At 40.5% G+C, this 12659-nt stretch overlaps 1 protein-coding gene across 2 annotated transcripts in view; it reads left to right on the top strand.

Moving 5' to 3' along the window:
* The window catches only part of DNAAF4 (dynein axonemal assembly factor 4), a 59778-nt gene that overhangs the window by 38578 nt on the left and 8541 nt on the right, over positions 1-12659 (top strand). For both annotated transcript variants that reach the window (XM_012469817.2, XM_012469815.2), the window contains exons 5-6: positions 5603-5748; positions 8415-8524. In XM_012469817.2, coding sequence (XP_012325240.2) covers positions 5603-5748; positions 8415-8524 — 256 coding nt within the window. The remainder of the gene's footprint in view (positions 1-5602; positions 5749-8414; positions 8525-12659) is intronic.

The raw sequence follows: 12659 nt of genomic DNA, 5'->3' as shown, positions 1-12659 counted from the left end.
TAGATGACTACTGTGTGCCAGGTGATTTAATTGCTTGGGTCACTCAGTCTTCACAACGCTTTAGTATAAGTGCTGCTATTCTTACTTCAGGGGACATAGATGTTCAGAAAAAAAAAATAACTGTGAATAAGTAAACTTGTGGGATTTGAACCCAGATCTGGTTTGCATCTAAAATCTATACTATTTCTACCAGGTCATATGTCTTAACTGCTTTAACAGTGAGGTGTGGCATGTTGAAAAGTCATTTAAAGGTTGGGCACAGTGGCTCACACCTGTAATCCCAGCACTTTGGGAGGTCGAGGTGGGCAGATCACCTGATGTCAGGAGTTCCAGACCAGCCTGGGCAACATGGTGAAACCCCATCTGTACTAAAAATACAAAACTGGCTGGAAGCAGTGGCTCATGCCTGTAATCCCAACACTTTGGGAGGCCGAGGTGGGCAGATTGCCTGAGCTCAGGAGTTTGAGACCAACCATCCTAGCCAATTTGGTGAAACCCTGTCTCTACTAAAATACAAAACAAACAAACGAACAAACAAAAACTAGCTGGCCATGGTGCTGCATGCCTGTAGTCCTAGATACTCAGGAGGCTGAGGCAGGAGACTCGCTTGAACCCGGGAGGCAGAAGTTGCAGTGAGCCAAGATCATGCCACTGCACTCCAGCCTGAGACAGAGTGAGACTCTGTCTCAAAAAGCAAAAAAAAAAAAAAATTTTGTTTAATTAAAAAAAAAATACAAAACTTAGCTGAGTGTGGTTGCATGCACCTGTAATCCCAGCTACTCAGGAGGCTGAGGCAGGAGAATCTCTTGAACACAGAAGGCGGAGGCTACAGTGAGCTGCCAAGATTTCGCCACTGCACTCCAGCCTGGGCGACAGAGCAAGATGCTATCTCAATAATAATAATAACAATAATAATAAGTCATTTAGATTGAATATATATGTATTTTTAAATTTGCTAATATTTTATAAGCAATTGTCACATTTATCTTCATATTGAGATTCAATCATATTTTTCCTTATACCAAATTATACCAGACCCATACATTATTGAGCATTTTTCTTTTTCTACTATTTGAAACAATATGGTTAGATATGAGAAATATCCGTTTTTTTAAAGTTTAGTAAAACTCTCTCTAAAATTGTCTAGGTCTGGAGATTTTTTAATAAATAGATTTCATTTCTATAATAGTGATTATTGAGATTTTCCAAAGTCAGTTTTGGTAATTTTTCTTCTAAATGTTGCATTTTATCTTTTCAAATTTATTGCCATAAAGTTTTTATTTGCTTATCTCTACTTTATCTATAATTATATCATTTATTAATGTCTAATATTCTTTTTTTTTTGAGACAGGGTCTCACCCTGTCACCCAGGATGGAGTGCAGTGGATCTAACTTGATTCTTAATAAAGTAAACTATCCTTTGTCTCTGCTTGTTTTAAAATTCTTTCCCTTGGTATATTATGGGTTCTTTAGTCTAAGTTCAATTTTATATTTATTTAGCTCATAATTTCATAACTTGGAACATACTTTTACTCAAAGAACTTTGTCATTCATGAGTTCTAGGAAATTCAAAGCTATTGTCTTCAAATATTACCTTCTTGGTTGGGTGCGATGGCTCATGCCTGTAATCCCAGCACTTTGGGAGGCCAAGGTGGGCAGATCACTTGAGAACAGGAGTTTGAAACCAGCCTGGCCAACCTGGTGAAACTCTGCCTCTACTAAAAAATACAAAAATTAGCTGGCTGTGGTGGCACACAGCTGTAATCCCAGCTACTTGGAAGACTGAGGCATGAGAATTGCTTGAACCTGGGAAGCAGAGGCTGCAGTGAGCCAAGATTGCACCACTGCACTTCAGCCTGGGTGACAGAGTGAGACTGTCTCAAAAACAAAATCAAAAATAAAAAAACCAAATATTACCTTCTTGTATTCTCTTTATTTCAGTATGTATTTTTAAATTACACAAATGTTTTTCTTTTTTTTTTTTTTGAGATGGAGTCTTGCTCTGTCGTTCAGGCTGGAGTGCAGTGGTGCAATCTCAGTTCATTGCAACCGCTGCCTCCTGGGTTCAAGCGATTCTCCTGCCTCACCCGCCTTAGTAGCTAGGACTACAGGTGTGCACCACCACACCAGGCTAATTTTTGTATTTTTAGTAGACACTGGGTTTCGCCATATTGGCCACACTGGTCTTGAACTCCTGACCTCAAGCAATCCACCTGTCTTGCCCTCCCAAAATGCTGGGATTACAGGCTTGAGCCACTGCACCTGGCCAACTTTCTTATATTCTCTTTATCTTCCTCAGCTATGTTCTGTATAATATCCTCAGATCTATCTTCTAGTTTATAAATTTTCTTCAACCATGACTAATATTATGTTAAACTTGTCCAAGATGTTTTTAGTTTCATTGACAACATTTTTCATTTTGAAAGTTTTGGGTTTTTTTTCACACCTCTTTGTTCTTTGTCACTAGCTTCTTAGTTTTCATTATGGATATTAGCCTGTCTTTGCTGTCTTTAAGTAAATACGTTTAAAATGATTAGTATCTTTCAGATTGTTGTGCTATTTCAAAATCTTGGGGAGCTAGTCATCTTATTTGTTGTGTCTGCTGATTTTTCCTTATACTGCAACCTCCGCCTCCCAGGTTCAAGGGCGTCTCCACCCTCAGCCTCCTGAGTAGCTGGGATTACCGGTGTGTGCCACCAGGCCTGGCCTCTTGTGGATTGTGCTTTTTTGCCTGATCACTCATCTTCAGCAAAAACTTCTTTGTGTGTGCGTGTGAGGAAATATCATGTATTCTTATTTGCAAAACACTTGCTTATGAGAAATACCTGGAGCTTCAATTTCTCACTAGAGACATTTTTTCCAAACTTTACTTTCTAAGACTAGTGAGCAGAGATCTTATAGCATCCTTTTCACTAACAGTGCTGCCCTTTTATGATTCTGGTTTCATTTCCACCTCCCTACCTCTGTGCCTGTATCAGCATTAAATTTCCAGTCTCCTGCCTTTGATATTAATCTGTTTACATGTAAAATCTTTCCAAACAGCTTTGCGTCAGCTTTTGAGATGACCCAGCCTTTAAGTTCGGTAATGAGGCCTTTACTTACTTTTGAAACTGAACTATATATTGAACCTTTCATTTATTTATTTATTTATTTATTTATTTATTTATTTTTGAGACGGAGTTTCGCTCATTACCCAGGCTGGAGTGCAATGGCGCCATCTCGGCTCACCGCAACCTCCGCCTCCTGGGTTCGGGCAATTCTCCTGCCTCAGCCTCCTGAGTAGCTGGGATTACAGGCACGCACCACCATGCCCAGCTAATTTTTTGTATTAGTAGAGACAGGGTTTCACCATGTTGACCAGGATGGTCTCGATCTCTTGACCTCGTGATCCACCCGCCTCGGCCTCCCAAAGTGCTGGGATTACAGGCTTGAGCCACCGCGCCCGGCCTCATTTATTTGTTTTTTATCAAGAATTTTTATGTGTTCATAGCATTTTACCTGTTCATAAAATTGCATGTAAAACTTAGTAAAAGTTTTAACCTGTGTTGCTATAAACAGCAAATTTCTCTTTTATGTTTAATAGAAGAGTATGTAAATTAGATATGTGAGTTTGAAAATTATATATCTTATTTTTACTGTAACTAGTGGTCACTTTAATATTTTTCATAAACCCATAAAGATATTTATTTTTCTGTAGCAAAATAGTTCTTGTTCGTGTTCCTTATGGCTAATAGTGATGATTTCCTGCATGTTCTACATCATATGAATCGTTAGTAAACTGAAGTAAAATGAAGTATACTTCATTTTTACTTTTTATTCTTTTGTGTATGTGTGTGTGTGAGACGGAATTGCACTCTGTCACCCAGGCTGGAGTGCAGTAGCACGATCTCGGCTCACTGCAACCTCCGCCTCCTGGATTCAAACAATTCTCCTGCCTCAGCCTCCCAAGTTGCTGGGATTACAGGCAACCGCCAGTGCACCTGACTAATTTTTTGTATTTTTGGTAGAGATGAGGTTTCAGCATGTTGGCCAAGCTGATCTCAACCTCCTGATCTCAAGTGATCTGCCCACCTTAGCCTCCCGAAGTGCTGGGATTACAGGCATGAGCACCCGACTCTATTTTCCTTCTTTTGCATTACCGTTTAAAAATATTATTTATAGGCTCGGTGTTGTGGCTCACATCTGTAATCTCAGCACTTTGAGAGGCCAAGATAGGAGGACTGCTTGAGACCAGGAGTTCAAGACCATCCTGGGCAACAAAATAAGACCGCATTTCTACAAAAAACAAGCATACAAACCAAAAATTAGCCAGGTATGGTGGTGTGCACCTGCAGTCTCAGCTACTTGAGAGGCTGAGATGGGACAATATTTTTAGTGTGTTCTCCACTGCTTTAGAAAAGCCATTCTTTTTCATTTTTGCCCTCAAGTTCCCCAGTCCTGGGTTCTTAATGTTATTTCTCCGTGTTCTGGAACATTTCCTTGAGTAATGTATTTAGAAAAGATGACTAGGTAGTGTTGGCTTTTGCCATCATGAGTGAGCAACAGTATACTCAGATATAAAATTATTGGGGACTTTTATTAGGTAGGTTCAAGCTGAGCATTTTAAAATAAAGATCCAAGTGTACAGACCAAATAAAGATAAAAATTTAGTTCTCTTTAATGTAATACTTTGTTACACAACAGTGCTCAATGACCATGTTCCATAAGGCCATCCTGGCTGGTGGGATCACCATTTTTATCACATTTTTTGGCTTTCATCTTTGAGCCTATGAGGCCTTTCCCCCTCCTTGTCCCACTCCTTTGAAATGTCTAGTCAAGACCCTTTACTAGGTTTTGTTTGTTTGTTTGTTTGTTTGTTTGTTTGTTTGTTTGAGACGGAGTCTCACTCTGTTGCCCAGGCTAGAGTGTAGTGGCATGATCTTGGCTCACTGCAATCTCCACCTCCCAGGTGCCTGGGAGTCTCCTGCCTCAGCCTTCTAATTAGCTGGGATTACAAGTGTGCACCACCAGGCCTGGCTAATTTTTGTATTTTTAGTAGAGACAGGGTTTCACCATGTTGGCCAGGCTGGTGTTAAACTCCTGATCTCAGGTGATCGGCCCGCCTTGTCCTCTCAAAGTGCTGTGAGTACAGACGTGAGTCACTGTGCCCATCCTTGCCAGTTCTCATTAGTTCTCTTTGATGGCTAAAACCTTTTACGCTATCATAAGAAAGTATGTAAGAGATAAAATATATAGGAGCTATTGCTACAGAGTTTAAGGAGATAGAGGTGGTATTGGCAGTGCTGGTTTTGCCTACGTTCCCTTCTCTAGAGTTGATGTAGTTACCTAGGGTATCCTCCTTTGGAGTTAATGTGAATTAAGTACTGTGGTTTTAAAAAGAGAACCCCAGAAAAGTAGCTGGGGCCATTGTTAAAGAACAGGTAGGTCATTAGTTGCCATATTTTCAGTACTAAATTTTGCATTTTTTCTTGAAGAAAATATCTTTGATTTATTTGTTTAGGATTTGGGGGTTAGCTTTGATGTGTAATTACTTTAAATGTCAGTTGATTGTTAACTAGACAATGAGAAATAAGTGACTGACTTGCTACCATTGTTTTTGAAGGAAGAAATTCAGAAAATATATTTACTGAGAAGTTAAAGGAAGACAGTATTCCTGCTCCTCGCTCTGTTGGCAGTATTAAAATCAACTTTACCCCTCGAGTATTCCCAACAGCTCTTCGTGAATCACAAGTAGCAGAAGAGGAGGAGGTAGATATACTTACTGTAGTTAAAACTACCACAAATTAAAATGCTTTGTTTTTATTTCATCTATGGAAACTAGTACTGGTTCTGAATTTCTTTTTTTGTTTGTTTGTTTGTTTAATCGCCATGAATGTCCGTCCCTCGCCCACCGCGGATCGGTCGCGGCCTGGGAGAGCGTGACATCACCACATCAATCGGAAAACTGAATTTCTTAAGTATTTATTATACTAAAGATATAACATCATGAATGTATTTTAGAATTTCCTTATGAGAAAATATATTTTGCAGGTACTTTTTGGCTCCAGAATAGTGATAAGAGAACACTGATTTAATATATGTACAGTAGGCCGGGTGCAGTGGCTCAAGCCTGTAATCCCAGCACTTTGGGAGGCCGAGGTGGGTGGATCACTTGCGCGATCCCACTACTGATCAGCGCGGGAGTTTTGACCTGCTCCGTTTCCGACCTGGGCCAGTTCACCCCTCCTTAGGAATCGTGGTGGTCTCCTGCTCCCGGGAGGTCACCATATTGATACTGAACTTAGTGCCGACACCCGATCGGCATAGCGCACTACAGCCCAGAACTCCTAGGCTCAAGTGATCCTCCCACCTCAGCCTCTGGAGTAGCTGGGACTACAGGCACGTGCCACCGCGCCCAGCCAAATACATCATTTTCTGTAATATTGATAGATTTATAAACTGTGGATCAGTATGTATTTCGGAAGGAAGATATTTGGAAATTATTAATATATCATTACAGCTAATTATTACCAATAACAGGTATTTCTAATGTGACATTTTAGAATTAATATCTTTCATCCATTTATAAATTCCTAAGCCCTAGATTTCAAATATTGTATCTTTAGTTATATCAGCTTAAGAGCTGCATTTTTTTGGCCAGGTGCAGTAGCTCATACCTGTAATCCTAGCACTTTGGGAGGCTGAGGTGGGAGGATTGTCTGAGGTCAAGAGTTTGAGACCTGCCTGACCAACATTTTGAAACCCCATCTCAACTAAAAATTCAAAAACTTAGCCAGACATGGTGGTGAATGCCTGTAATCCCAGCTACTTGAGAGGCTGAAACAGGAGAATGAACTTTGGAGGAGGAGGTTGCAGTGAGCTGAGATTGCACTCCAGCCTGGGCAACAAGAGCAAAGACTCTGTCCCTGCCAAAAAAAGGACTGCATTTTTTTTTTTTTTTTTTTGAGACAAAGTCTTACTCTGTTGCCCAGGCTGGACTGCAATGGCACAATCTCAGCTCACTGCAACCTATGCCTCCCGGGTTCAAGTGATTCTCTTGCCTCAGCCTCCCTAGTAGCTGGGATTACTGGCATGAGCCACCACACCTGGCTGATTTTTTGTATTTTTAGTAGACATGGGGTTTCACTATATTGGTCAGGCTGGTCTTGAACTCCTGACCTCAGGCAATTCACCTGCCTCGGCCTCCCAAAGTGCTGGAATTACAGGCATGAGCCACCGCACTTGACCAAGAACTGCATTTTTTTACTGCAAGGCCAAATTGATACATCTTTCAATTGAAAAATAGTAGAAATAACAGGATCCTTAAGACACAATGGCAATATAAATATTAATTATTTCATGTTATTAATGTATTTTTCTGTATTTTTAACATTTCTATAATTAGACAATTATAATTATTTTAAAATTGTGTGTGTATGTGTACACACACCAGACATACCTTTTTTTTTTTTTAGAGTTGGGGTCTTGCTCTGCTGCCCAGACTGGAGTACGGTGGTGCAATCATGGCTCACTGTAGCCTTAAACTCTTGGGCTCAAGTGATCTCCCTGTATATTTTTCAGTATAGAAAAATAAAAATACTATAGCCAAGAAAGGTAAAATAATAATCACATGGGCTGGGTGCAGTGGCTCACGCCTGTAATCCCAGCATGTTGGGAAGCTGAGGCAGGCAGATCACAAGGTCAGGAGTTTGAGTCCAGTCTGGCCAACATAGTGAAATCCCGTCTCTACTAAAAATACAAAAATTAGCTGGGCATGGTGGCACACGCCTGTAGTTCCAGCTACTCAGGAGGCTGAGGCAGGAGAATCACTTGAATCTGGGAGGTGGAGGTTGCAGTGAGCCGAGACCATGCTACTGCACTCCAGCCTGAGTGACAGAGGGAGACTCCATCTTGGCTGGCGGAGGGGGGGCGGGAAACAAAAAAAAAAAAACATCATCAAATAGTATGTTAATCTACTCTGGCTGCTATAAACAAAGTACTATAGACTGGGTGGCTTAAACAACAAACATTCATTTCTCATAGTTCTGGAGGCTGAGAGATCCAAGATCAGGGTGCCAGCATGGTCCTTGGTAGGGTCCCATCATAACTTGCAGACAACCACATTTTCTCTGTGTCCACATGGTGGGTAGGGAGCTCTGATCTCCTTTTCTTCTTATAAGGATGCTAAACTCATTTTGGGGGCTCTCCTCTCATGACCTCAACCTAACTACCTGTCAGAGGCCCCACTTCCAAATACTGATTCATACTGATGGCTAAGGCTTCAATATATGAATTTGGAGGAGAGGTGGGGAATACACAAACATTCAGTGCATAACAAATATTTCCATCCATTGGAGGAAAATGAAAAATCTAAAAGGAAATGACGATAAAAATAAGACCTTTGTGTTCTTCATGAGACTTCTTTCTCATTCTAGTGGCTACACAAACAAGCCGAGGCACGAAGAGCAATGAATACTCACATACCTGAACTTTGCGATTTAAAAGAAGAAGAAAAGAACCCAGAATGGTTGAAGGATAAAGGAAAGTAAGTTGTTTGAACTCTGACCATGAGCTTTATCATGTATGAAGACATTAGTAGTTAATCACGGATGAGTATGGTGGCTCATGCCTGCAATCCCAGCCCTTTGGGGAGGTTAAGGTGGAATGATCACTTGAAGCCAGAAGTTCTAGACCAGCCTGGGCAACAAAGTGAGTTTTTGTCTCTACAAAAAGCAAACAAAAAACATTAGCCTTGTGTGCTGGCAAGCACTTGTAGTCCCAACTATTCAGAAGGCTGAGGCAGGAGGATCCCTCCAGCCTAGGAGTTCAAGGCTGCAGTGAGCTATGATTGTGCCACTGCATTCCAGTCTAGGCAACAAAGTGAGACCCTGTCTTTGAACAAAAAAAGCAGTTACCACATTCTCTAGATGTTGTGTCTGTGTGTGTGTTGTTGGAGAAGGATATTCTGAATAAGCAAATGAGGTAGACAGGGCCTCCATATTTATTTAAAAAGTAGGATAACAAGTAAGTCATTGAGGCTCTAATTTTTTTATTTAATGTCATAAAAATGAAAAAAAAATTACAGCTTTTGGAATGCTTATTAAAATAAATTCCTTTTAAAATCCCTTTTACAGCTGGGTGCGGTAGCACATGCCTGTAGTCCCAGCTACTTGGGAGGCTGAGGCTGGAGGATCGCTTGAGTCCAGGAGTTCTGAGCTGTAGCGTGCTATGCCAATGGGTGTCCGCACTAAGTTCGGCAGCAATATGGTGACTTCCCGGGAGCAGGGACAATCCCACTACTGGTCAGCACGGGAGTTATGACCTGCTCCGTTTCCAACCTGGGCCAGTTCACCCCACCTTAGGCAACCTGGTGGTCCCCTGCCAGGGGACCAGCTAATTTTTGTAGTTTTTGTAGAGACAGAGTTTTGCTATGTTACCCAGGCTGGTCTCAAACTCATGAGCTCAAGCAATCTGTCCACCTTGGCCTCCCAAAGTGCTGGGATTATAGGTATGAGTCACCACGCATGGCCAAAAATAGAATTGTTATATCATCTAGTAATTCCACTTCTGGGTATATACCCAAAAGAATTAAAAGCAGGAACACAAACAGATAGTTGTACACCCAGGTTCATAGCAATAACACTCAAAATATCCAAAACATATAAGCAACCCACATGTTCATTGAGGGATAAATAGATCAATAAAATGTGTCATATCCATAACAATGCAGTGTTAGTTCAGCCTTAAAAAGGGAGGAAATCCTGTCACATGCTATACAACACGGATGAACCTTGAAGACATTATACTAAATGAAATAGGCCAGTCACAAAAGGACAAATGTATGATTTCACTTATGTGAGGTACTTAGAGTGGTCAAACTGACAGAGATAGAAAGTCAAATGGTGGTTGTGAACAACTAGAGAGGAGGAGAATTGGAGAGTTACTCTCTAATGGGTATGGAGTCTCAATTTGAGAAGATGAAAAAGTTATAAACATGGATGGTGGTGATGGTTGTACAATGTAAATGTAGTTAATGCCACTGAATCTTACATTTTAAAATGTTTAAAGTGGTAAATTTTGTTATATATATTTTACTACAGTTTAAAAAATAAAAGGCCAGGCATTGTGGCTCAAGCCTGTAATCCCAGCACTTTGGGAGGCCAAGGCAGGTGGATCACAAGGTCAGGAGTTCAAGACCGGCCTGATCAACATAGTGAAACCCTGTCGCTACTCAAAATACAAAATTTAGTCAGGCATGGTGGCTGTGTAATCTCAGCTACTCAGGAGGCCGAGGCAGGAGAATCGCTTGAACCTGGGAGGCAGAGGTTGCAGTGAGCAGAGACTGCACCAATATTCTCCAGCTTGGGCGACAGTGCGAGACTCCATCTCAAAAAAAAAAAAAAAATGTTTTGTTGTAGACACTGCAGGTTACCTAGCCAATATTTATTCTCTCCCTTTATCCTTATTGGCTGAGCCCATATTTTGTTTATGTGTGCAGACCTTGCCTATGTGACTTAGGATGGTGACCCTATTCCAAGTTCAGGGATAAATTCTCATTGACTTCAACAGATCATGATTGCTTTAGTTGCATTCCTGCTTTAAAAAAAAAAAAAAAAAGATATAGGCACAAAAATACTTATTATAATGTTCTTCATAAAAACAAAAGTATTGGAAAACAAGACCCCTAAATGTACCCAAGTAGGAGGAAATTGGTTTCAAAAATCCTAGCGCTTATGAGAAAATACTGTAAGAACAATCTGTGTATTATGTACACTCTGTAAAAATGTATTTCTCCATTTTCTAACATGGAAAGATGGTCATGTTTTTGAATTTTTAAAAGCATTCTAAACAGAAGTACATAGTAGTAATAGTATGAATAGTAAAATTGGGGAGGTGGGGGTAAGAGGAGAGAGAAAGAGAGAAAGAGATGGCGGTGGGGGACAGGGGGAGGCAGGGAGGGAGGCAAGGATAAAGGAAAAGAGAGTCTGAGGGAGAGAGAGAGAAAAGAGAAAAAGAGAGTTTGAGGAAGAGAAAGACTGGTTTTTGTTTTTGTTTTAAGGGTATGTACTTTTGGTCAATGAGATGTGAAAGGAGGTAAACTGGGAGTTTTCTAGGAACGATTTTCTTTCTTAGGAAACATTTACCAGAAAATATTGTTACCTTTTCTTCCAATGAGTATTATGCCTGTATGTGGCACCTTGAGCTCATATGTCCATGAGGATAACCAGCCCAATTATGGTTTCTGCTGACTACAGTAGAATGGACAGATGGAAGGAGCCTGTGACCTTGATAACATCTTTGAGCTGCTAATTGGGCTTGGAGCTTCTTTCCTCTGGACTTCTTATTTTTATTTTTTGATCTTCTTTATAAGGTCCTTAATCCCATGGACTTTTAAAATGTGAGATAGGCTGGGTGCAGTGGCTCACGCCTGTAATCCCAGCACTTTGGGAGGCTAAGACAGGCGGATCACGAGGTCAGGAGTTCGAGACCAGCCTGGCCAACATGGTGAGCCGAGATTGCGCCACTGCACTCTGTAGCCTGGGCGACAGAGCGAGAAACTCTGTCTCAAACAAAACAAAAAAAAAAGTGAGATAATTAATTTCCTTAGTTGTTTAAGCCCAGTTGAGTTGTGGTTCTGTTACTTGCATTCAGAAACATCGCTAATACAAGGCATTTCAGAAATGTAAACTGTACCCATGGAATTGGCTTTTCTAGTTTGTACAGTTATTTTCAGCTTGAGTTCAGCTCAAATTAGATGTGACAATGGTGTCATCTTACCTTTTACTCAGTTTACTGGGTGCTTTTATAGGTTTACTTTTGACATGTTTAATATTCCAGAGCAGCAAAGTATGCAGTAAATGGAATGAACGTGAATATGAAGTTATATTTATATGACATTTTTATTTTTAGCAAACTATTTTCTGTTTTCCTGTTTATGTACTTTTTCAAATTTTTGTAAGTGGAAATTATACATAAAAAAACAAAGAAACTTTGCATTTTGAAGAAATCCTTTAATTGTGTACATGTCTTTATTTGAAGAGAATTTTGGAACATTTGAACTGAAAGTGTATATCCATTGCAAGTAACCAAAAAACCCGGTTCAAACTGGCATTATATTGAAAGGAATTTATTGTCTTATAAAACTAAAAAGCTAAAGGTGTTTTGCATTTCAGGTAAAGCTTGATCCAGAAGCTTAACTGTATTGTAAAGGGCTCAGTTTCTTTCTGTCTTTTTATTCCTTTCATATTCCCATAGTATCAGCTTTATTCTAATGCCAGCACTTCCATGTTAAAAATGGTCAGTAACAATTTGGGCTATGTGACTTCTTCATTTATATCCAGCAGGGGGAGAAGTTTGCCCAACTTTTTATTCTCTAACTTTGAAACCAACCCACAGGCTTCATTCTAAATAGACCATTAGGCCCTGTGCAGTGGCTCATGCTTATAATCCCAGCATTCTGGGAGACCCAGGCAGGCAGATCACGAGGTCAAGAGATCAGGACCATCCTGGCCAACATGGTGAAACCCCATCTCTACAAAATATACAAAAATTAGCTGGGCGTGGTGGCATATTCCTGTAGTCCTAGCTACTCGGGAGCCTGAGGCAGAAGAAACACTGGAACCTGGGAGGTGGAGGCTGCAGTGAGCCGAGATTGCACCACTGCAGTCCATCCTGGTGAC

Source organism: Aotus nancymaae, unplaced genomic scaffold (genome assembly GCF_030222135.1).
Source record: "Aotus nancymaae isolate 86718 unplaced genomic scaffold, 86718_ANA_hifiasm-v0.15.2.pri h1tg000062l, whole genome shotgun sequence".
NCBI classification, from domain to species: domain Eukaryota; kingdom Metazoa; phylum Chordata; class Mammalia; order Primates; family Aotidae; genus Aotus; species Aotus nancymaae.
This window is presented reverse-complemented; position numbering and strand designations above follow the sequence as displayed.